Source organism: Emys orbicularis, chromosome 2, assembly GCF_028017835.1.
Source record: "Emys orbicularis isolate rEmyOrb1 chromosome 2, rEmyOrb1.hap1, whole genome shotgun sequence".
In the NCBI taxonomy this organism is placed as follows: Eukaryota; Metazoa; Chordata; order Testudines; family Emydidae; genus Emys; species Emys orbicularis.
The window spans coordinates 16,768,482-16,793,993 of record NC_088684.1 but is presented as its reverse complement, the minus strand read 5'-3'; the positions used below and the strand labels follow the sequence as shown (position 1 = coordinate 16,793,993).

Here is a 25,512-nt window from a genome sequence, read left to right as displayed (position 1 = left end):
ATCAGTGGATAAGTGATCTCGGGTACGCCACCCACAGAATTTATTTAGAGTCCAAGTCAGTACTGGTGTAACGAATAGATACATGGGTGGGGTGCGTCCCTTGGTTCATCAGGGAAGGAAGTGGGTTATTTCCCTGACCGGTGGTCTCGTTTACTCGTTCTAGTACTGACAGTGTCATGTGATGTACTCGGTGGAGATGTCTCTGGACCATCTGATGGTGTCGGACACCATGAGCTGTCTCATGAGCCGGGCATAGCGCCGACTGACTCCGCACGCTCTCTGCACCAGCTCGTTGTGGGGGTCCCATGCACCCAGGGCTCCCACGACCAGGGCGTGGATCTGGACCTCATAGCCCTGGGCTCTCAGGGTGTGGGCCAGCAGGGTGTATTTCAACACCTGCTGCAGGTCCTTGAAGCATGGGATGATACACTGTGCATCGTAATCAAATGGCTCTGAGCTCCAGGAACTTACGTGGAGATGTACCACCTGGGAGGACCACAGGCCTTGATTCAGAAGGTAGTCCAGATGAGTTTCCCATTTGAGAGAGGAAGTGTCTGTCACCAACAGCTTGGTAGGTAGGGGTGCAGAGAATGGTACGCCACTGCACAGGTGTAGAGTGTCCTTTTAGCAGTTTAACTAAGAGAGGACTTCATATAGAACCGCAACCATCATGTCTATGTGGTGTCTTCTGGGTAGATACACTGATCTCAACCACTCATGCATGCAGCATAGATAAAATTGGGTAAACTGCTTCACATAGTTGCATGAGGCCAGATGACCCATGAGTCTGGGCACGTTCTGACTGATATCTTTGGGTGTGCTTGAAGTGAATGGTCACCCTAGGAGAAGTGATTTTTCTTTTCTCTCTTCTTAGAAGATAGTGTTGAGACAGGTGGGAGTCTCTTGATGACAAATGAGCCCTGAAGATCAGAGTGGACCCATGGTTTACCAAAGCACTCACAGAGACAGTGAGGTCCTGATTATCAGTCTTTTTCCCCTTGGGCTCAGAGGATGCCCTCACGGATCTCTCCAAGTGGAAGAATTTTAGGCAGGATTCCCTCACGTTTTGTGCCCTCTTTGAAAAAACAACATATCAAGCACTTATCTGGAATATGTGCTTCACTGAGAGAGGAGGCACTCTGAGCATTCATCGTCAATGGGAATAGCTGCCTCACAGGAGAGACAGGATTTGAATGCTGGGGCTTTTGACTCCGCCATGTCCACCAGGGTCGGGTACAGAAGGCACTCCCGAAGTTGAAGAGCTTGTCTTCTTTTCTAAACTAACTTTACTATGGAACACGTCTAACAACCAGAGAAAACACAAACAATCACACATTGGGCAGAGATGTGGACTCTGTAGGGGTTCTGTTTCACTGACATGGGTGGTAAGAAAGACATGGAGGGAAGTCCGGCCACTCGGCCCTCCATGCCCTCAGCTATGAAGAGTGAGAGTGTTCAGAACAAAGGCATGGCCCCAACAGACACTGTTATTCAAAAAGAATCCAATCTTACATGCATGTGGCACGTGTGCACCAGTTGTGGAATACATGTGGACAATCACTTGAAGAAAAATATCATGTTTTTAAATAACCATATACAAATTTTAAAAATTAATTTGTAACTATTGTACGTTATCAACATGGATTCTACAAGAGGAGATTTCTGTTCATTGCTATTGCTATTATTTGGACTATTCAGACAGCCAGAGGACTTTGCAAGAGAATAGAAAAGAGAGCTATTTTAATATCATTGTTCAGAGGGATCTAGAAAAGGAACTGCTAAGTACAAGCTGAAAATATGCTGAAAATTATTATCCTTGCTGCAAGAGAAGCAAGGATAATAATTCTCAGAATTAACAGCAATGTGACTGGAAACATGAAATGCTTTCTTTTACTTCATGTGGAATTTATTTTCTCCAAAATCTGAGTTACACCAAGGTCACAGAAGAGCAAGACAAAGGCTCATTTATTTTTGCTTTTAAAAGAACTGAAAGCTATGAATAGAATGGAGGAGGATGAGTGTTGAAAGGTGTTGGGGCCTGATTCAAAGCGTATTGAAGCCAATGAAGAGATTCTCATTGACTTCAATGGCTTTGGATCAGGTCACTACTGAGACGTGATTGGCCTTTCCAGAGTATTACAGAAAGCCTACAGGGAGGAAGCCTATTTACTTAGATTATATAATATTCTTTAAATTTCACTAACATAAAGAATTTGCTAGCTCATTTATTTAATTGCAAATCATTTTCTTTTGGGAATAATTGTAAATCTAGAATACAAAGGTTAAACATAGCAGGATAATTATTAGGCTTGCCTTATCACTGACACATTCTGAGAGAACTCTGCATGAACTCTCAGTCACCTTTACTCTGGTGATGCATATCAAGCTTGATATTATCAAATGAATACTCACAAGTAATGTTGATAATCTCAGCTATACTAGCCTAAATGAGCCTAGCTGGTGGTCTCCATAATGTTGCTAACCTTTATTAATTATGCTTTTATAACACCCAAAGAAGTCCAGAGATACCTTCATGGGGTATGTCTCCATAGTGTCAACAGGACTCCTGCAATTCTGGAAAATGGTCTACATCTCCGCTAAACAAGCTATGTGCTCTGCCACATGTGCCTAGGGATGAGGAATGGAATCTGTCACTGGGGATGGGCAGGAGATGGGCAGGAGAAGCCAATGTACGCTGCTGCTCCTATCATACATGCACTTTCAGGCCAGTGGTTCCATGCAGTTTCTGGACCCACTGGCAACAGGGGTCAGCATGTCTTGCAGCATCCTGCTCCTGTCTCACACATACACACCTGTGGGTGGACAAATGCATAAGCATGGCACAGAAATGTGCAGCTTCCCTGTTCCCTAACCCTCTATTCAGCAGACTTCCCCATTGTTCATGATTCTGTTGTGATCTGGCAGCTTGGATTTCACCCTTAATGACCAAGGAACTTAGTAATTCCAAACCCTCATCTAAATAACTTACCTAAAACACAAAGTTAATCATAGGGTAAATACAATCCAAATTGTGATATTAAGGAGGGAATATTCACTTAGCATCTGTAGGACTGGCTTTCTTGGCAGGTCATTTTAGACAGTATATTTGAGTATATTTAGAGACTATCTGGGATATTGTACATTTTAATATATTGTAAGGAAACTAAGGGCATAGGATAGGCATCTATTAGTATTTTAAAAAATTGAAAGGATAAATGAATATCTATGCAAGATTCATTCCGTTCAAACAAACATTCAGAAGGTGCATCAATCAAGATGCCTAATGTCAGAGCCCATGTTTCAAAGAAATCAGTTTAAGAAAAGCACAAATTTATCAGGCTTTCATCTAAGTGAATTTTGAACATTACCAAGATGTGAATCCTGATCAAGGAAGTGAAATCATAGGCATACTTCCAGCTACTGGTGAAGTTGCAAGCTTGTTGTTAGAGCTACAGTATATGAGTTAATGAGAGGCTTTCCAGGCAGGGGTGGACAGATGGTGTGCAACTTGAGGGAAACAGACTAGATATAAGACACGGAACTAGAGTAAGAGAAATAAAAATTTAAAAAGAACTTTGTTAGAATAAAAGAGATTTAAAAAAAATACTGTTCTTATCTTACCGCTACCTCCGTAGCTTATGGTCACTCAAAAATTTTTAAATACGGGGCCAGATCCTCATCCCCCAGTTGCATCCCCTTAGCAATGAATCATGGTGCAAAGGGAAAGGGAAAACTGCCCTAGTTGGGCAGCTAGGGATTCCTCTTGCATAAGAGAATGCCCAGGACAATGAATAGCTGGCATAGCCAGTTCGAACACCACCTTTTCATGGTTGCACAGCATAAGAGCATGTCATAGGATGCAAGGGGTGTGGCCAGAGCACCTGGTTCTCCAGTCATCCTTCAATCCTGGCTATAGTAAGTCACAGCAGCTTCAGGGCTGCTCTAATTTATGTTAAAAGAATAGGGGAGCACAAAAGTTACTCTGCCCCTCCCCAACAGTCCTGTGTCAAAAAAAGCTTGACTGGACCAGCATACCTGGGCCATAATGTAGTCTGCATCATATATATATGAAGCATGCATATGTTTTAAAGTATTTTTCTCATTTCACTCATCTTAGAGTAGAAAGTAGACTTGTCTATTCATAGTCAGTTTAAATTTTCTGGTTCTCATGAGCTATCACAATTCTTCTCTGTTTGGACTGCAAATTCTTCATGAAATACTTAAATACCAAATACTGCAGATTGTTTCAAATGAATAATACAGTTAAACAGTTCTAAAAGGATTATTTTTTGTAAAACTTAGAAAGAAAGAAAGAAAGAAAGAAAGAAAGAAAGAACATAAATCTTAGGTCTGAACCACATGGTTATTCTGTCTGTATGAAAAGCTCTTTCTAATAGATATGAGTTCTGACAGCAAATGTTGACCTGATTTCATTAGCTAGTAACGTATTTCAGGTACAATCTATAAATGTTTCTCAGAGTACTGTTGATACACAAGTAGCTTTGTATGGTGTCTGTCCAAATGAATTTACATACTTTTGGCATGCTGATAACTAAATGTCCAGTTGTCTGAGATCTTTTAGCAGAGCTGCTATCTGGCTTCACCTCTGCAGGAAGCACAAGTTGAAATGGCTAAAGGAAAATAGGATAGAATATATCGTATTAAAATATTTTTTTACCCAGATAGAAAACATACGGAAATTCCATTAACATATACTTTGATCTGAAGGGTAGGATAGGTCTGAATCCTCTCATGTAATATATATTAATACTAATCCAAATAACTGATCTGCATGTTAAACAACCTTCATTTACATTATATGTGTGTGTGTAATATATATAATATGCTTGCCTGAATTGCTGCAATAGAAAAGTGACACTTTTAAAGAAAGATATGAAATGATGTTTGAGTTATACTAGCAATGAAATGAGAAAGACTAACAAACTATTTCAGAGAAAGTAATTTTGAAATTTGTGCTTATGCAATTGGTATAATTATAAATAAGGATTCTGGTTTTCAATATAAATTGAAAAACAAACAAAAAAATCACCAAAAATGACAGAAAATGGAAGGTCTCTTAAAAGGGGCTTTCAGCTGAATATACATCCAGTTCTCTCTGTCCTCTGTAAATTACAGATTGTAGGTCTAATTCTAGTCTCACTTTACTTGGTATAAACAAGCAGTATCTCTACGGAAGTGAAGTTACTGTGGTGTAAAAAAGTTGTGAGGAGAATCCAGTATATTTCACTGTCCATACCTCCCCAGTTCACTTCTTGGTCACAAATAGTATCAGTGTGGTAAGTGGCTTTTTTCTGTGTGGTTACACACCACTTGGAGTAATACATTTAAAAAAGGGTTTGTGAGTATTTTTGAACTTTTATGTTGATTTCCTAACCTAATGACACTATTGATTTCTATTCAGACTTATGTGGTTACCAATCAGTTAGACCTATGCCTTTATTTTTATTTTTTTTTGGTGTGAAGTTACAAGCCAGTAAGGCCCAAATCCTCAGAGGTATTTAGGTGCCTAAGTTACAGTGAAATTAACTGATTGGTTTCAATGGGAGTTAGGCACCTAAATACCTTTGAGGATCTGAGTGTCCATTGAATTCAATGGCAAGATTCCAATTAACTTTACCAAGCACTGAATCAGTTCCTAAGAGTCTAGTCTTGCTTCTATTGATCTAAGTAAGAGCTTTGCCGTGATTTCAATGGGAAAAGATTTAGGCCCTTCAGTAGCCAAAAGTAAACCCAGAAAATGAGGAACAACAGACACGAAAAGTGGAATTCTCAGTTTTAAATGAAAGTAATAAGAAAATACGAACCTTATCCTTCACCATTACGCGGAGGTAAGTTGGCTGGACATCAACATCAATTAGAGAGCTGTCCAGATGTCTTCAGAATTAAATAAAAGTGAATTTAGTTTAAGTAAGTTAACATCATCATTCAGGGGAAAGCAGTTAAGACTATGCAACTCATTAATTATGGGTTTGCAATTTGAAAAAATTCCATTTGATTACTCTAATGTAATTAAGGTATGTGACAGAATTAGGGCTGTCAAGCAATTAAAAAAATTAATCGTGATTAATTGCGCGATTAAAAATTAAGCACGATTAATCGCACGATTAATCACTCTGTTAAACAATAATAGAATACCATTTATTTAAATATTTTTGGATGTTTTCTACATTTTCAAATGTGTTGATTTCAATTACAACACAGAATACAAAGTGTACAGTGCTCACTTTATATTTATTTTTTATTACAAATATTTGCATTGTAAAAAAGAAAAAAATAGTATTTTTCAATTTACCTAATAGAGGTACTGTACTGCAATCGCTTTATCATGAAAGTTGAACTTACAAATGTAGAATTATGTACAAAAAAAACTGCATTCAAAAATAAACCAATGTAAAACTTTAGAGCCTACAAGTCCACTCAGTCCTACTTCTTGTTCAGCCAATCGCTTAGACAAACAAGTTTGTTTACATTTGCAGGAGATAACGCTGCCCGCTTCTTATTTACAGTGTCACCTGAAAGTGAGAACAGGCATTCGCATTGCAGTGTTGTAGCCAGCGTTGCAAGATATTTACGTGCCAGATGCGCTAAAGATTCGTATGTCCCTTCATAACTCAACCACCATTTCAGAGGACATGCGTCCATGCTGACGACAGGTTCTGCTCGATAATGATCCAAAGCAGTGCGGACCGACGCATGTTCATTTTCATCATCTGAGTCAGATGCCATCAGCAGAAGGTTGATTTTTTTCTTATTTGGTGGTTTGGGTTCTGTAATTTCCGCATCAGAGTGTTGCTCTTTTAAGACTTCTGAAAGCATGCTCCACACCTCATCCCTCTCAGATTTCGGAAGGCACTTCAGATTCTTAAACCTTGGGTTGAATGCTGTAGCTATCTTTAGAAATCTCACATTGGTACCTTCTTTGCATTTTGTCAAATCTGCAGTGAAAATGTTCTTAAATTGAACAACATGTGCTGGGTCGTCATCTGAGACTGCCATAACGTAAAATATATGGTAGAATGCAGGTAAAACAGAACAGGAGACATACAATTCTCTCCCAAGGAGTTCAGTCACAAATTTAATTAACGCATTTTTTTTTAACGAGCATCATCAGCATGGAAGCATGTCCTCTGGAACAACAGCCAAAGCATGAAGAGGCATATGACTCGTTAGCGCATCTGGCATGTAAATATCTTGCGACGCGAACTACAACAGTGTCATGCGAACACCCGTTCTCATTTTCAGGTGACCTTGTAAATAAGAAGCTGGCAGCGTTATCTCCCGTAAATGTAAACAAACTTGTTTCTCTTAGCGAGGTTTGGCTGAACAAGAAGTAGGACTGAGTGGATTTGTAGGCTCTAAAGTTTTACATTCTTTTGTTTTTGAGTTCAGTTATGTAACAAAAAAATCTACATTTGTAAGTTGCACTTTCACGATAGAGATTGCACTACAGTACTTGTATGAGGTGAATTGAAAAATACTATTTCTTTTGTTTATCATTTTTACAGTGCAAATATTTTAATAAAAATAATAATATAAAGTGAGCACTATATATTTTGTATTCTATGTTATAAATTGAAATCAAATATTTGAAAATGTAGAAAAACATCCAAAATATTTAATTACTTTCAATTGGTATTCTATTGTTTAAAAGTGTGATTAAAACTGCGATTAATCATGATTAATTTTTAATTGCAATTAATTTATTTGAGTTAATCGCATGAGTTAACTGCGATTAATCAACAGCCCTAGAGAGAATCTTAGAATTTAAGCTCTTCGGGACTGGGACTGTGTTTTTACAGTGGCCAGCACAATGGGCCCCAGATTACTATTTAGACATTGGATTGTTATAGCAATACAAATAATAAACAATAATTGTTCTAATGAGACAATTCAATTAAAGTGTGCTATTATCAACAGGACGAAAAACTGACCCCCCATTTGGTAAGGCAACTCCCATCTTTTCATGTACTGTTATATATATCTTCCTACTGTATTTTCCAGTCCATGCATCTGATGAAGAGGGTTTTAGCCCACGAAAGCTTATGCCCAAATAAATCTGTTAGTCTCTAAGGTGCCATAAGTACTACTCATTGTTTTTGCTGATACAGACTAACATGGCTACCACTCTGAAACCTGTCACCATGCAAGGTTAATATAATTATCCCCATTTTACAGATTGGGAAACTGAGGCACTGGGAAGTGAAGTGACTTGTCCAAAGTCACCTAGCAAGCCAGTGGCCAAGCTCACAATACAACCCAGATCTCTCAAGTCCCAGTCTAGTGTTCTATCCACTAGGCTACACTGACTCCCATATGAAGAATAACTTTTTACATTCCGTTTTCAGGAACTCAATGAACTGTAATCGCCTACACCAACATTAGAGACAGCATTTTTGTATTTCAATATTGTTGAATAAGGTTTGTAAGCTGTACAGAATCCACTTTGATTAACGTCTGCTATTGACTGAGCAATCTATACTCTTCAGCCCATCACTGAAGGTACAATGTATCACTTTCTCTTCTTCCTTCTTTTATAACTTCTTTACTACTTGGCTAACTTTTTCAAATTTTGTGATGTTTGCAATCCTCACTGAAGAGCATATACTATTACATACCAGCTTCAAAGTCTTATTGTCGTCAACACTTGAACAGCGTTTCCACAGCTTAAAACAAAGTCGTATTCTGATAACTCAGAAATACCAGAGTATAAGGGGAAAAAGTCCTCCAACACAACAAGAGTGTTTTATAGAATCCAAGGCCAGGAGGGACCATTGTGATCATCTGATCATTTAGTCTGACCTCCTATATAACACAGGCCATAGAACTTCCTCAAAATAATTCCTAGAGCATATCTTTGTCCATGTTGTATAACCAATAACTGCACAAGCTTTACTCTACCAGGGGTTCACATGGATCGAAATTCTTCCACTGCAGTGCAGAGGGTAGCGATCATGAATAGAAGAGCTAAAGAGTGGGGGTTTTGCGGGGCGGGGGGGAGGAGTGAGGAAGGCAGCGGGGATTTTGCATAACTCTAAATAGGTTGGTGCTGAAGGAACCCCTGTTGTGGACTCAGGAAAGGACCACTGGAACTGTGCTTACATGGATCCAACAATAAAGAACGCCTATAAAAGGAACATACAGGACAATGGCTATTCAAGATATGAAGGACCCCACCACCTGCCCACAGGTTTGGGGGTGGATTCTATTCCTTCCATTCCCCCCATGCTTTGTTCCCTTCACAAAGTCCCAGTGGGTGGGGAAGGGTGATTTTGAATACTGCATATCAGTGTATGACAGCAATGACAATTGCTCCCAAACATCATCATAATAAATAATTCTGACCTATAAACAGCAAGATCCAGGATGAACTGGTTGTTTTCTTCATCATCTTTCAAAAAGAAATGAAGTCTAGTAACAATGATAAAAAAACACCTTCAGAATAAATACAACTGATTTGTGTGAGCATACAGTTCCATAACTTTACATTCAACAGCTAGCATTTTTTAGATTAATACCAACATAATTTAGAAGATACTTCATATGGTCTTTTTAGAATCATTTACAGCTTCACTACATGAATGTTTGAACTGGGTTCTGTTTTATTTTTCAGGTTTTTTTTTTCTTCTTAACTGAAAACCTAATTAAAAGTAGAGTACAAGGTCAGTTTCATTAAAATCCAGGAACAGAGACATTTGCTGGTGAAAACTTTTCTAGTGTAGAAAATGTGGATATATCTGTGGCTTCATCTACACTATGAGCTAGGAGTGTAATTCCTCTGCGCCTGTACACATGCTTGCACTAACTCGATGGCAGTGTAGCCACAGTGGCATGGGTAGTGGCAGCAGAGGCACGGCTTAGGGTGCTGAGCACAAACCCACGTGAAACTGTTGGGTACGTACATGACACAACTAAGCTGTGCCTTTGCTGCCACTAGCCATGCTACGATGGCTATGCTGCTATTTAGACTCACGCTACCTCAGATACACTGGCTTTCAGGTAATTGATGGGAAAAATTCAGCTCTTAAAAGTTTTAATAAATGGGCCTCTCAACTATAAAATGTATGTGCCCATAATATTTGTTACCATTTAGTCCTCTCTATTTCAATACGGTCAGACTGAGGAGGCTTTATGCCGCAGTGAGCTGTCTAGATTAGGAGTGTTTTTGAAGGGAAGGTGCAGAGAAAAAGACTACAAAAGAATGATTCCAAATCTCCATGCCTTTTTTCCCATGAGCACTAGAGATATTTCCAGGTCTCTTTCCTATAAGGCAGATTCCCCCAACACATGGAGAGCTGAAAAAGGAAGTGCAACATTCTCTTGATAGCAGCCTATCTAGCAAAGAAACATCCTTCCTTTCTATGCAGCATGTAGCTATTTTTCTGGTAGATATTCAAAGATAACACTGAGGGAAGTCTGACTTTGCTTTACTAGGCTTCTGCAATGCACTGCAGAAGCCAGGCTGGGGAGGGAATGTGCATTCCAAGTGCCTTGCTGTGAATGTATCTCCTATGTTCTTTTTTGGGTACCATTCACTACCAGGGGTGCAATGAGCACCGGAACTGTCACAGGCCCTGGTGTAGACCATGCAATATGGGGGTGGAAGCTCTTTGTGTGCTTCCCACACATCTGTGCAACTGCCTATCATAATCTGGCCCTATATACGTAAATCCACTGAATAAATTCCAATGCAGAAGACCTGTATGAATAGTACACCACTAGTAACTATTGACAACGCAAAACTCTGGGGCAACATTATTTCTAAAGGAATAGTGCTAGAGCTTTATTCTAAATGTCTGTACCTCTCAGAACCATAATTCAGTACTGTCAACACAAAATTTTAAGCTATTATAGACTTGTCTTTGCACAGAAAATTACTCTTTTTTTGTATTGCTGTCAACACATTTTTATAACAAAGTGGAGACATCAATACAAGGGTGAGCTTCTTCTGATATACTTGGAATAAACACCAATACTTCTGCCACTGCTATTCATTCCATTCATACCACTCAAAATTAAAATGCCAGTTTCCAAATCCCTTAAATGTGCATGGCTTTAGATTGTCCTTCCAAAGATGTAACAACATTCTCTCCATACTAATCATCAAAAGCTATTTTAGCTTTGCTTTTTGCAGCTGACCTGGTCTTAGGAAAAGACACAAAGTGTCATTTCACCCCCAACATGGGAAAAACTTGTCTAGGGGGTCAGGAAATATCCTGAGGTTCCCTTCATGGGGCTTCTTCATTCCCTCCAGAGGAGAGGAGAAAGAGATGGGAGCTGCTGGGGACAAAGGCAATCTGTAGGGAACCTCTGTGCTGCCACTCTATTTCCTACCCCTCTCCCAATGAAAAGGCAGCACAGCTCCAATGGAACCATGCTGCAGTTGGCTCCCCACCCTAGCTGATGCTTCTGGAAACATCTTCCAGAAAAGTTTCGATATCACATAAGTTTCTCTCCCCTGCTACTGAACCTGATTCTAATAGAGGGGCTTCCATCGCCCAGATTTGACAGATTTCCATCCCACCTACAAGTGGAGGCAATGATTTGGTCCAGAAACATTACTCTGATGTATTTTTTCTACATTTAAAGTGCCTGTTCATACAATTACCTTCAATGGTCAAACATAATTAACCCGTTTCCACAAAAGGCAAGATCCCTACACCTTAGAAGGGAAAATAGTAAAATACCTGATATCTTTAAAGATAAATAGTTCTTTAAATGTTAAAGAGCAAGTGGCTAAATATTTTTGAACTGATTGATAATTCATTAGTTCCCTAACTTCAGGATATTGCTATAATTAACCTTGCATCCTCAACAGAACCAAAATATTGCACTGGATTTTAGGATTTGTCAGACCTGTTACATTATCACATATCTTCAGTTACACAGTCAACCCTATTATAAAAAGCAAAGTACTAGTTCACTCATTTAAAGTTATTATTTTTCCTCACATACTTTGGCTCATTCATATTCAGAACTTTTCCTTCTGCAGTGATCAAAGTCCTAGGTGGCTTCTCTTTCACTTTTTGCCCTCTTTAATTAAAAAAAAGAGAGAAAGAAAAGGAAACAAAGGTTTATTATCACATTCTTATCCTTTTGTGAAGCAGCAAAGAAAGAATGAAGAGAAACATGGCAGCAAGTTCAATGTGATCTAGTTTTTTATTTTAAAATTACAAGCTCCTCTAGTAACAATACAGGTTATACAATGTGTCTTTTGCCCTAGAAAAGTTATTTTAACCTGCCAGTAAAGGTGAGCAAATAATTTTCAGCAAACACGTTCTTTATTCATCAAGCTTAACTTCTTTTTCTTTTCACAGAATATCTGTGAGCAGATTACAATTTCCTCAGATTTGTCTGTGTATATTTATTTTTCCCCAAAATTTAGTTAATGGATTGATCTCAAATATTTGAAATGTAAGGTGCGCTGCTAGTTATGATTTTTCACATAGATCATGCAGTCTCATTACTATTATCTGCAGGCATTTCTGATGCAAATAGTAGTGCGTGTGAATTTAAAATTGGTTTCCCCAAATACTTATGCATGAACCTTTGAAATATGCTTCCTGGGAACATTTTGTGCTAGTCATACTTGACTACTCAAATGTTTGCAGGAAGTAAACATAAAAAGGGAATGAGTATGACCAAAGTGAATCCATGTAAATATTTGAACAATTATCTGGTGTTTGTGTGTGGGTTTGGGGTTTTTTTTTTTGGCACATCTTTACTGTTCTCCTCTTCCTTCAAAGTTATCATAAGACATATCTACGATAAAATCGGGGTTACCTACAACCTTCCCTTCCCAATCCCACCTACCAGTAGTGAAATTGTACCTAGCCTTTTGATTAGTGCAATGAACAAGCCACCCCTTCAGTACTTTTGACCAAACCAATTCATCCTAAAAGAGTCTAGATCTCCATCATTAGTATTTTGCTTGATAATTTAAGATGCCTACATATTTAATGGTTATTTTTGTTGCTTTAAGCTAGAAATCTTAGTGATACAACAGGTAAGAATTTGATTCTCGCTCATGGAAAAAATCTAACTAGATTTTCTTTAAAAGTATCATGTTGCAAATATCACATTCTTTCTTAGTCCACAACTTGTCGATATTCACCTAGTTGATGTGGTTTACGTATAAAATGTAACGAATTAGTAAAAATCCAAAAGAAAATCGGAAATTGTTTAAACTGCTTTGAGATACCTTGAAGTCACGATATCCCCCAATACTCCCTGGCTACGAGAATCTCCCTTCACAGTGTATATATGAGTGACTCTAGCCACTAGTGAAATGAAACATGACATTAGTTTAGGACAGGAAGGATTCATCATTTCATTGAAATTCCATGAGAAATTAAGAAAGGAAGAATATAATTATTCAAACTGGAATTTGGACTACACACTGGAGTTAATACTCAAAAATGCCACTGGATTTTTAATGAGAAGTGGTCAGAACTTATTACTTCTCATCCAAAAGACTTAAAGCACCAGAAGAGTGCTTCTAACACTATCCTGGGGCATTGATTTAATATTAGCGCAGTAGGAAAAGTATTACCTAATGAACATCAACACCACTTTCTACAGAATCTAAATTTTCCTTGGAGATCTCCCTAGTACTGACTAAACCCAACCATCTTTAGAGTTTTAGATGTGATGGCATCATAACCCAACGTAGCATAGTTTCAAGTCTTAAATAAGTGATTATGATATCTTTCAATGAATATTAGTGTAAATACTGTAGCTGACATTTTCAAACCTGGATGCCTAAAGTTAGATTCCTAAATCTATATACAGACACCTAAATAAGTGGCCCAATTTTCAGAACAGCTGAGCACCCACAAGCCCCATGGAAATCATGGGGAGCTAAAGGTGCTCAGCTCATTTGAGAAGCAGGTCACTTTTGTTCAGGTACCTAAATATAAATTTAGGACCCTAACTTTGACCCACCATTTTTGAAAATGTCGGCCTATAGCTATAAAATAAATCTAGTAAAATATCTATGCATTGGTTTCAGGTTATGTGGAGTTCCAGTGGCATCCTAAAAAACAAACAAACAAAAACTTAGATGACTTTTCACGGATCATGCATTAAGATTGTTCTCCTGACCCAAACAGCACATACAACATGCAGGATCTTGTTACTCGAGAACCAATTTTCATGGTGAGACGTGCGTGGAATTTTGTAAGTCATATGGAAAAGATACATGAAGTGCTCCTTCTGCAAAAATTCTGTAGAATGCTGTTGCACGCCCTCATAGTAAATGCTTTTAATAGCAGAAGTAAGCACTCAAGTGCAATGAAGATAGTATTTAGATGACTGAACACTGAACTTTTTAAAAACATAAACTGGGGCTGAATACAGAAACAACCAATTAAAATAAAAAAACTATTTGGAGAAAAACAGTATCAGGTATCATGAATAATACAAAGAAACAAAAGTGAACAATGCACAGAGTAGACAGCATTTCATTTTGGTACAAGTGGGAATTAAGCACCCAACTCTCACTGGACTTTCAATGGGATTTGGGTGACTATCTGGACTTTATGCCTTTGAAAATCTACCCCTTACCCAATTTAGGGCTTATGTAAAAAACAAGATACCTTATATTTTCTTTAACTCTCCGTTTTTCTTCAAGATGTCTGTGAGCTTCTAATCTAGACTCTGGAGTATAAGATGTGGGCTCCTCCCAAAAAGCTCTGTCCTCTTCATCATCTTTATGTATTTTCCATTCTTGGTATTCCTTTTCTGTTTCTTTCTGCTGGTGGTTTTCTTTGTCTTCTAGAGGATCTGGGCTAGAGAAGAGTACACAGAATGGTATTCCTTGAAATGTGGAAAGAGTAGCAGTGCTTGGCAATGGATCCTGCAGCAATTTTGTCCTCACACCAATTTATATAGTAGTATAATTAATTATCGCCGAATCATAGAATATCAGGGTTGGAAGGGACCTCAGGAGGTCATCTAGTCCAACCCCCTGCTCAAAGCAGGACCAATCCCCAACTAAATCATCCCAGCCAGGGCTTTGTCAAGCCTGACCTTAAAAACCTCTAAGGAAGGAGATTCCACCACCTTCCTAGGTAATCCATTCCAGTGCTTCACCATCCTCCTAGTGAAAAAGTTTTTCCTAATATCCAACCTAAACCTCCCCCGCTGCAACTTGAGACCATTACTCTTTGTTCTGTTATCTGCTACCACTGAGAACAGTCTAGATCCATCCTCTTTGGAACCCCCTTTCAGGTAGTTGAAAGCAGCTATCAAATCCCGCCTCATTCTTCTCTTCTGCAGACTAAATAATCTCAGTTCCCTCAGCCTCTCCTCATAAGTCATGTGCTCCAGCCCCCTAATCATTTTTGTTGTCCTCCGCTGGACTCTTTCCAATTTTTCCACATCCATCTTGTAGTGTGGGGCCCAAAACTGGACACGGTACTCCAGATGAAGCCTCACCAATGCCGAACAAAGGGGAATGATCACATCCCTCGATCTGCTGGCAATGCTCCTACTTATACAGCCCAAAATGCCGTTAGCCTTCTTGGAAACAAGGGCACACTGTTGACTCATATCCAGCTTCTTGTCCACTGTAACCCCTGGGTCCTTTTCTGCAGAATTCGGTCCCCATTCTGTAGCAGTGCATAGGATTCTTCCATCCTTGTTCTTGTTGAACCTCATCAGATTTCTTTTGGCCCAATCCTCTAATTTGTCTAGGTCTCTCTGTATCCTATCCCTACCCTCCAGCATATCTACCACTCCTCCCAGTTTAGTGTCATCTACAAACTTGCTGAGGGTGCAATCCACACCATCCTCCAGATGAAGATATTGAACAAAACTGGCCCCAGGACCGACCCTTGGGGCATTCCGCTTGATACCGGCTGCCAACTAGACATGGAGCCATTGATCACTACTCATTGAGCCCGATGATCTAGCCAGCTTTCTATTCACCTTATAGTCCATTCATCCAGCCCATACGTCTTAACTTGCTGGCAAGAATACTGTGGGAGACCATCTCAAAAGCTATGCTAAAGTCAAGGAGTAACATGTCCACTGCTTTCCCCTCATCCAAAGAGCCAGTTACTCTACCAATACCAGAATATTCCATAAGACTCAGGGTAGCATACCTAACTGTTCTGTTTCATTTACATTTCTTGTTAATTTTCTTTGAAGTAGCTGGACTCAAAAATGGCAATATATGGTTCCATCTTGTCATCTTGACTTTTGCCCATGACTACACAGCAAGTCTATGGCAGACCAAGGAATAAAACACAGCTTTCCTAACATGTAGTCCTGTGCTTAAACCATTAGATCTTCAGATTTCCTTCAATTCTTCTGCATGACAATGCCAACATATGCACAGATACCGATTAAGTCAAAGACAAACATCAGACAACTATAAGCACCCTATATTGCATTAGTAATTCATTGGATGGGTCTTGTTGACTGATTTCTTGGATGAGAATCAATGACTCACTAGCCTGAACCATATCAATCTTCTAACCCTAATTACATCAGATAGCTACAAAGGTGACATTACAGCAAAGATAACCTTGGAGGAGCATAATTCTTCAGTACAAAAAAAAAGCAGAGAACTTTAACAAAGTGCTAAAACAATAGAATAGCTCAAAAGAAAGAAGGAAGAGCAGGAAATTTCCATTGGGAATGCAAATCCTCAGCTAGAATATGTCTCGTTCATCAAGAAAGAAGTGGTCACCCAGATTCCACATTCACCTTATAAAAACCTAGATAGCCTACTAATGACAGTTGTCTGAGGAGAGGGGTGAGAAGTACAGGAACTCCTCACTTAAAGTCGTCCCGGTTAACGTTGTTTCGATGTTAAGTTGCCGATCAATTAGGGAACATGCTCATTTAAAGTTGTGAAATGCTCCCTTCTAATGTCGTTTGGCAGCCGCCTGTTTTGTCCACTGCTTGCAGGAAGAGCAGCCTGTTGCAGCTAGCTGGTGGGTGGTTGGAACCAGGGTGGACCAGCAGCCCCCCTATCAGCTCCCCACTCCCCTAAATTCCCTGTGCAGCAGCTGTCCCTCCCCCTGCTGCCATGTGCTGCTCCTGCCCTCTGCCTTGGAGCTGCTCCCAGAGACTCCTGCTTGCTGTAAGGGGGAAGGGGGGCTAATGTCAGGGTGTCTCTCCCTCCCCCCTGCTCCTGCACCCCGCTTACCCCATCTTCCATAGAGTAGGGGGGACACACGACGGAGGGAGGGAGCTTCTAGGTAGTAGCTGCCCTCTCAGGTCTCAGCAAGCTGATTTAATTAAAAAGGCAGTGTACTTAAGCCTGGGGTCAGCTTCTTAAAGGGGAAATGCGCATTTTTTCTCTCACCCACAGCGTGTGTGTCTCTGTCTGCCCTCCCTCCTTTCCTGCTGCCTTGTAGAGTGTTGTGAGAGTTAACCCTTGAGGGCTCAGTCAATTGCTAGCTCATTTAGCAGTAAGGCATTCCCTGGGAAATATCCCACCCTCTGACTCCTCCACCTCAACCAAGTTTCACAATCATCATCACTGTGTACCAGTATTAAATTGTTTGTTTAAAACTTATACTGCATGTGTGTGAAGATAGATAGATAGATAGATAGATAGATAGATAGATAGATAGATAGATAGATAGTCTTTTGTCTGGTGAAAAAATTTCCCTGGAACCTAACCCCCTCATTTACATTAATTCTTATGGGGAAATTGGATTCGCTTAACATTGTTTCACTTAAAGTCGCATTTTTCAGGAACATAACTACAACTTTAAGTGAGGAGTTCCTGTATGTGTAAATATATGAAGAAAAGATGTTTGTTAAGTGTGACAGAAAGATAATGAGACACATGAGACGACAGACGAGACACATGAGAAGACTCAGGACAATGTTAAGAAAATGAAGGGGGGGAACTGTGAATAAAAACAATATGACGAAATAGGAATATTGTATGAGACAGGAAGTGTTCTTGGAGAGCAAATACTTGCAAAATGAAGCCATTACTGAATGGCAACTGTAGCCAAGCAATCTATTATGGCTTCAGCAGTGATAATCTTCTCTAGAGCTTAAACCACTATAACTTTCAGGACTTTTGGATCTATGAGAGGTGAACATTGAAGTTTTGACTGAATTAGCATTTATAAGCCCAAATTTCCATAATACTGTCTCCGTGGAACACAAGATACTACATTACTATCCATAGACAAGATGAATGGCAACTGGACTGCAAACATTCTTTTATAATGTTTCTCACTCTAAACAGGCTTTCCACCATCTGGATCCAGTGCAAATAATTTTAGAGCCACAAAGTAGACTGGGTTCAGGAAACAAAAATCTACAGCGTTTCCCAATCAAAAGATCCCCAAATCCTCTGTTCTGTTCTCTGATCAATTCTGCTCTCCTAATGTGAGGATCAATGCATGAAGAGGGTAGATAGACTATTAGAGGTGAGATCAGCAATGAAGACAAACATACACAATTTTAAAAGCAGAATGTAAAAAAGTAATGTACCAAGCAGGGGAGGATTTCCACTTTGGGCGCCCCTAGGTGCAGAGGCTCAGAGCCCCGCTACCCCCGCAGTGGCTGGGAGCTGCGGAGTGCCTCTGCCGCCCACGGCGGCTTGGAGCTCCCACCCCGCTGCCTGCAGTGGCCGGGAGCTGTGGGGTACCCCCGCTACCTGGAGGCAGCCAGGAGCTTCCTGCAGCGGCTTGGAGCTCCTAATGACAGTGGGTGGTGGAGGAACCCTACCACTTTTAACTTTTGGCGCCCCACTGCTGAGCACCCCTCCATCCACAGCCTCCCCATTGCCCAGCGCCCCCCACATAGTCCCACCACAACTTTCCAGTGCCCCACACAGACTCTCCACTGCCCAGGGCCCCAACACACACAGACCTCCCCCACCCCTACGAACCCCCCACTGCCCAGAGCCCACCCACAAATACCCCCAGAGACTCACTCTCCTAAGCCCTGCCCCCTGGCTGTACTCACCGGCCCTGCTGGGAGGTGACTCTGTTCACCGGGCTGAGCAAGAAGTGCTCCAACAGGACTACATGGGGCTGTCTCCCCCTCAGCTGGCCCTGCCCCCTGCCGGGACCCGGGAGTGGCAAAATTTGAATTTTTATGCACTCCTAGAATGCCAGCACGCCTAGGCACATGCCTACTGTGCCTAATGGGAAATCCGCCCCTGGTACCAAGTAATTATTATTTCCTCAGGAAAATAAATTGCTTATCAAAAACAGAAAAAAGAAGAGGACTGATATCAATTTACATACTTGATGTTGTTGATGTCTGTGTACCAACGTCCGTCAAATCCAGGTTTAGGTTTTATTTGTTTTTCTTTCTTCTTCTCCTGCTTTTCTTGTATTTTTTTTAGGGCCTCTTCTTTTTCTCTGGCCCTTTGGAGAAGGTAAACCTGTTCCTGGTCTCTAATTTGCTTCTCTACTTGTCGATAGTTCTGCAATGCCTGAATCCTCTCGGAACGTTCTATTTCTTTACTATCCAACCACTTCTCAAAAGAGAAAAAAAAAAAAATATATATATATATATATATATATATATAAAATTGGCAAAAATTGAAAACCTCACACGCAAATCAATAAATCCATCAAGCATTGGGTTAATTTTGATTATATCAGCTTTAATATACAAATGGAGAATCTACAAGACTTCCAATAACTTCTTAGTATTATGTAAATTAGGCTACAGCAGAAACATTTAAGATTGTAATTAATACATTGTTCATGCAGTCAGAGTATCTTAACTGGATCAATGCATGTAGTATACTATTGAAAATACTGTAAACACTTGTATATGTGCTGACTTTCTGACATTTTAGGAAGGGTTAAAGACTCCACTTATATATGATTCAGTATGGCCTGGAGTGCCCAAACCTCATGTAGTAGAAGGGAATTGCCCCCAGAGAGATGCTGGTCTCCAGGGTGCCGGAAAAGGTGCTCAAGTTCTACAATCAATAGAGTTTAAGCCTGGATGAGTTTCATCTTCAGCCATGTAGGGAGTTAGCTAGAAACATTATGAGGGACCAGCATCTAACTGCAGCATCTAACTGTGGCAAGTCTTCTGGTACTGTATATTTCTGTGTATAAAATCCTGAGCTTATACGTGGATTGTAATGACTTTTCTCCCTGAAACTGTGGTTGTGGGTAGGGAGGTCTGCTTATATTTATGTTATCCTATCTGGGAGTCTATACCGTAATTCCTGCTGTTGCTTAGAGTACCCATCTCATATGTGGTGTGATCCAATTTACGTCAGTTATAATCTTTCTACTGACTTCAAAAGGGTTTTACAGAAGTTTTATATTTCTGGTACTATCAATCCAGCACTTTCCTCATGCATGAAAATCAGCTAAAAATATACTGTTCTTTTACACAAAAATTAGAACCCTTTAGTACATTTTCCCTCCTCAGAGTTAGAATTCTTTGAAAAGAAAAACCAAGACTTCATTCAAAGATCTCTGATAAAAACATAAAAGATAGCCAAGCCATTATCATAACTGTGTTATTTATCTATATCAGTTCTCCTTTATGGGAACATTTAATTTCTTATGGACAACAAGTAGGGCATTCCTATCATAAGCAGTAATTTTGTTTTGTATTAGTGTGTTCAGTGAACAATTCTGACTCCAAGCATTAAGGAGGAATGTATCACTTTTAGATACTCATTTGGATCCAAATCCATTAAAAAAAACCCATACTTTTAATTGATGAAGAGTTGCCACCACAAACTGTCTGTAACCTTCAAACTCAGTGCATGGATTCCCCACCAGAAAGAGTTCTTTAAGATGTATGTTATGTTTTAGAATTTCAATACTGGACAGTTCTCCAATGAAATTTGCTGTCAGGTCAAGTTTCTGCAGTTCTTCACATCCTGTATGGAAAAATATATTCTTATTCACCTTGCATATCATACACACACACACACAAACTTGTTACCTCTATCTCATTTACACAAATATACACACCATATGTTGCGTTTCAGAACCAGATTTGGGAGAATAATTCATAACTAATAATTTTGATTTCTATCTACATTTATTTCTTTCATATTTCATTTAGTTTCTTTTTAAAACAAATGTTTTAAATGTGTGTGAAATGGCAGAAGTTTCAGTAAAAGTCACAATTCATGAAAAAAACTATAAAAAGTATTGCTAGTTGGATTACTATTAAATCTTTTTGTGGTACATTTATTCAGACTCACATTTAGAGATGGGTTGGTTGAGACTGGTTACAAAAGTCACACGACATTGGCTCTAGTTCCTTGATTGGATGAACCTGCTCAGTGTGGTTACAAGAAACCATTCTGACTCATTTTTTCAGAGGGAGAGGCTGAATTTTGTGTGCCCTAACTGAGGCAGTCAGAAAAAAGCTCCTAATGGCTGTGGCAAGGACCAGACCTATCAGTATCCTTTGAAGCTCTGCATAGTTTCTAATTTCAGAATGAACTGTTTAGTCCCAAAACACACACTCACGTACTTTCTTAGGAGGGCAGGGCCAATTACAAATTATATTACTGTAAAATGTTACTCTTAGCTGATACTACTCATGTCTAAGAACAATGAGTCATATATATACACTCTAAGAAAAGTTGGACTTCTGTCACAACTTATGAATTCATTAATTGTCATGCATATTTTAACTTACTGACTTTCACTGGTATTTTGCTTGAGTGAGCTGATGTGAAAGTGCAAATGTTGGTGAACAGTTGAGCAAACTTCATTGAGACTGAAAAAAATCTTCATTGTAAATTGAAACTCTGGACTGTATAACAAAAAGTTCACAGGGAACACTATGGTGGCAAAGTGAACCAGAACAGCGTAATATCATACTCCTGGGGGAATTCTATGCCCAAAAATGCAAAATTCTGCACCAAAAATGCAAAATTCTGCATATTTTATTTGTCAAAATTATGCAGTATAATGACACCAGTTTCACTTATTTTGGTAATTTATTTAAACTACCATAAAGAAAAAAAATCACAATAACTGTTCAGTATTTCCTAAACACATGAAAGTTAAGTTACAAATACTTGGTAACTAAGACCCTGCATTCCAGTTATAATCCTGGATTTTTATTTAAATCACATTACTTTTATTTTGATGTTTGGTGTTCTGTAAAGTAGAATGTCACTTTAAATTGTTCAGACTTTCACACAAGAAAGTCATGCAGTTTTGCTAATCATTGTCCTGCATTTTTTTAAGTGGATAAGTAAAATAGATCCTGAGCTGTAATCTAACCCCGTTGTGCCTCTCTGGCACAGGAAAAAAAGTGAGAAAGCCCATAGACTTTCCTAGCTGAGGATTTCGTTACTGTCATTTACAATAAGGCTCCTTTACACCACTCTGGCAAGGTAAAGGAGCCTTAATTGACTAAGAATGGGAACATTAACTAACAATGGGCACATGAGCAGCCTGCCTGTTTAGCTGTTACCTTTCTGCTCTGCCTCAGGGACAGAGCCTGCTTCACACAGCCCTACGCCTCCAAGTCCAGGATGCAGCAACAGTGACGAGAGGGACAGAGTGAGGCTACGTCTACACTACCGCGGTAAGTCGACCTATGCTACGCAACTCCAGCCACGTGAATAACATAGCGAGAGTCGTCAGGGCTGGCTCCAGGCACCAGCTAAGGAAGCAAGTGCTTGGGGCGGCCAATACAAAGGGGCGGTACTCCGTCCGCTATTGGGGAGGCATGTCCAGGTCTTCGGCGGGAATTCGGCAGCGGGTCCCTCAGTCCCTCTCTTCCTCTTTGAGCTGCCGCCAAAGTGCCGTCAAAGAGGAAGAGAGGGAGTTAAGGACCCGCCGCCGAACTGCCGCCGAAGAATGGAGCGGCGCGATTGAGCTGCCGCTGAAGTGCTGCCGATTGGCTTTTTTTTTTTTTTTCCCGCCGCTTGGAGCGGCAGAAAACCTGGAGCCAGCCCCGGTCGACGTACCTTAGGTCGAGTTACCGCGGGGTCTACACCGCGCGGGGTCGACAGGAGAAAATGTTCTTATGTTCTTCTTGTTGGGGGTAGAGTACAGGGGTCGACTGGAGAGTGATCTGCAGTCGCTTTGGCGGGCCTTTACTAGACCTGCTAAATCGACCACCGGTGGATCGATCTCAGAGCGTCGGTCCCGGCTGTAGTGTAGACCTGCCCTGAGTCTCTCTCACTCATTCACATGCAGGCAGGCAGGCGCCCAGTCCGACCCCCTTAACGATTCTCCATGGATGAACACATGCACGCCCAGCCTTCCACCTTTCCCCTGCGGTAATTGGCTCTCTGCTGCTGGCTGCACCCAGCAGATGTGCCTGGGTTGCCACGGAAGGGGCATGTGTTCCCCACAGATTTCTTGGCTCCCCCATTTTTCTGCGGGGGAGCCAAAAAATCTGCAGAAGGTATGAATTCTGCACCCCCCGCAGGGTGCAGAATTCCCCCAGGAGTAAATATCAGTGGGAACTTCAAATCCCCAATGGACCATGAGGTTTCCTCCTCCACTGTTCTTGCTGATTACAATAAATATGGATGAAGCTAAATTATTTGAATTATATGTTAAAAAAAGTTCCCAGACTCCCCTTTCACCATGATCACCCCAGGACAGAATCACAACTCTCACTGTAAGAGTAAAAATACAAGCTCAGTTACTATGCTCATCATTATAACCAAATCTAAAGAGGGCAACTAATATTTCTTTGTGAATCTGTGATTTGACAAGCATTTTGAGTGTGATGGAGCTGGAAGAGAATAAACAACTCAATAATGATTTATTAAGGGATTTAAATAGGCAAAAATTTTGCATACTTCCAAAGGTTCTGGTTTGTAAGTAAATGACATATCACATTAATAAATATTACAACTTGATAGAGGAGCTTAAAATTTACAGGAATAAAATAGATACAAGTTTCTGAACAAACTGCTAAACATGTAATTTACTATCTATTTCTTTAATTTTTCCAGACATCTCTTTAACCTATTTGAGAAACTTTGTTTGTTTCCATTTGTTTAATCTTTTAAGCCATCCTCCTGTTCCAGTTTGTTGATTTTTTTCCTCAGAAGACAGAACCTGAAATCTTCACATCCCTTTGTCACTTTATCCTTTTCATAAAAGATGACCATACTATAGTGATTGGACTACTGGAAATCAATACAGGGAAGAACTCAAGATAGAAGTGATTCTACTGATAAGGGATGTATTTATAGGCAATTTTATGACTTAGAATTTGATCTTGCAAGATGCGGAATATCATCAGTGCCCAATGAGGTTAATGGAGTAGAGACATGTGATCTGGGAAATGACTATCCTTAAATTAGTACAGGTGGGGATAAGACAGACCAAATGTTTATGTAATAATGGAAGAGAATCTCCTGAAATGCTCCATAAACCACTCCACAGGGAAAAGGCCACCATATATGGTCAATAAGCATGGAAGTCCTACCTCTGTGAGACTCAGTTGACTGCTGAAGTAAAGAAGTCTGCTGAGACGATAAAGCCTTTTAAAGCCTATGTAGGACTCTTTTAAAGGATTTAAAAAGCCACATTGCTATAATTATTCTGTTTCAGTAATATATTTATTGTTTTGGCAAGCACATACCAATACCATATGGGTGACCCAAGTTCAGGAATGGTTTTTGAATTCCCTTTGTGCAGGATATTAAAGACTAAAGCTGTCACAATTGCCTACCTTGGAAAAGGGGTGTAAGGAAGAGTGAAAGCTGAAATGTTTTATTGAACCTCTGCAAAGACATGAACAGAAACTATTGTTTGCTATAGGTAAGTACCATATGTACTAGCTACTTGTAACAACATACAAAAAATGCACAAAATGCATGTCTGAGTAACTACAAATTACCTTAGTTGGTGGGTATATTTGATAATCTACATTCTCCTTTACTTTCATACTCCACACTTATGCTTCAATATGAAAAGGGAAAAGATTGTATTAAAAAACTTACCTTCCAAATTTTCAATTCTTTCAATGTTGTTCAAAGCTAAATTTAAATATTCAAGCTTCTTTAGTTTGCTTACATTTTCTGCAATAAACATATATATTTTATTTCAATTCTATCCACAAGGAAAGGCATAACATTTTTAACTCTGTTTTATTGTTTAATTTATTTCTGAAACAAATTAAATTATGTGCAAAGTGGGAGATTCACAACAGAATAAATATAAAAATATAGCAAATATTAACATTATAATGCACAGAAAGTAATTGCTTTGGACAGAAAACAAAACATTTATCCTGGAGAGTGTAAAATAAATATAAATATCCTATCTCCTAGAACTGAAAGGGACCTTGAAAGGTCATCGAGTCCAGCCCCCTGCCTTCACTAGCAGGACCAAGTACTGATTTTCCCCTGGTTCCCTAAGTGGCCCCCTCAAGGATTGAACTCACAACCCTGGATTTAGCAGGCCAATGCTCAAACCACTGAGCTATCCCTCCCCCTAAAAATCAAATAGCAAAGACAATGAACACAGACATCTATTCGGCTGTTTAATCATTCGAAGATTAAAGGCTTGGTCCAAAGGCCCACTGAAACAATGGAAA

At 39.7% G+C, this 25,512-nt stretch overlaps 1 protein-coding gene across 1 annotated transcript in view; it reads right to left on the bottom strand.

Moving 5' to 3' along the window:
- DNAAF11 (dynein axonemal assembly factor 11) overlaps positions 1 to 25,512 on the bottom strand; it is a 50,710-nt gene that overhangs the window by 14,652 nt on the left and 10,546 nt on the right. Inside the window, exons 3-10 of the mRNA XM_065399839.1 lie at positions 24,917 to 24,994; positions 20,688 to 20,860; positions 19,248 to 19,480; positions 14,616 to 14,807; positions 11,974 to 12,051; positions 9,364 to 9,429; positions 5,826 to 5,895; positions 4,536 to 4,631 (exon numbers count right to left, since the gene is read on the bottom strand). Of these exons, the coding sequence (XP_065255911.1) occupies positions 4,536 to 4,631; positions 5,826 to 5,895; positions 9,364 to 9,429; positions 11,974 to 12,051; positions 14,616 to 14,807; positions 19,248 to 19,480; positions 20,688 to 20,860; positions 24,917 to 24,994 (986 nt within the window). The remainder of the gene's footprint in view (positions 1 to 4,535; positions 4,632 to 5,825; positions 5,896 to 9,363; positions 9,430 to 11,973; positions 12,052 to 14,615; positions 14,808 to 19,247; positions 19,481 to 20,687; positions 20,861 to 24,916; positions 24,995 to 25,512) is intronic.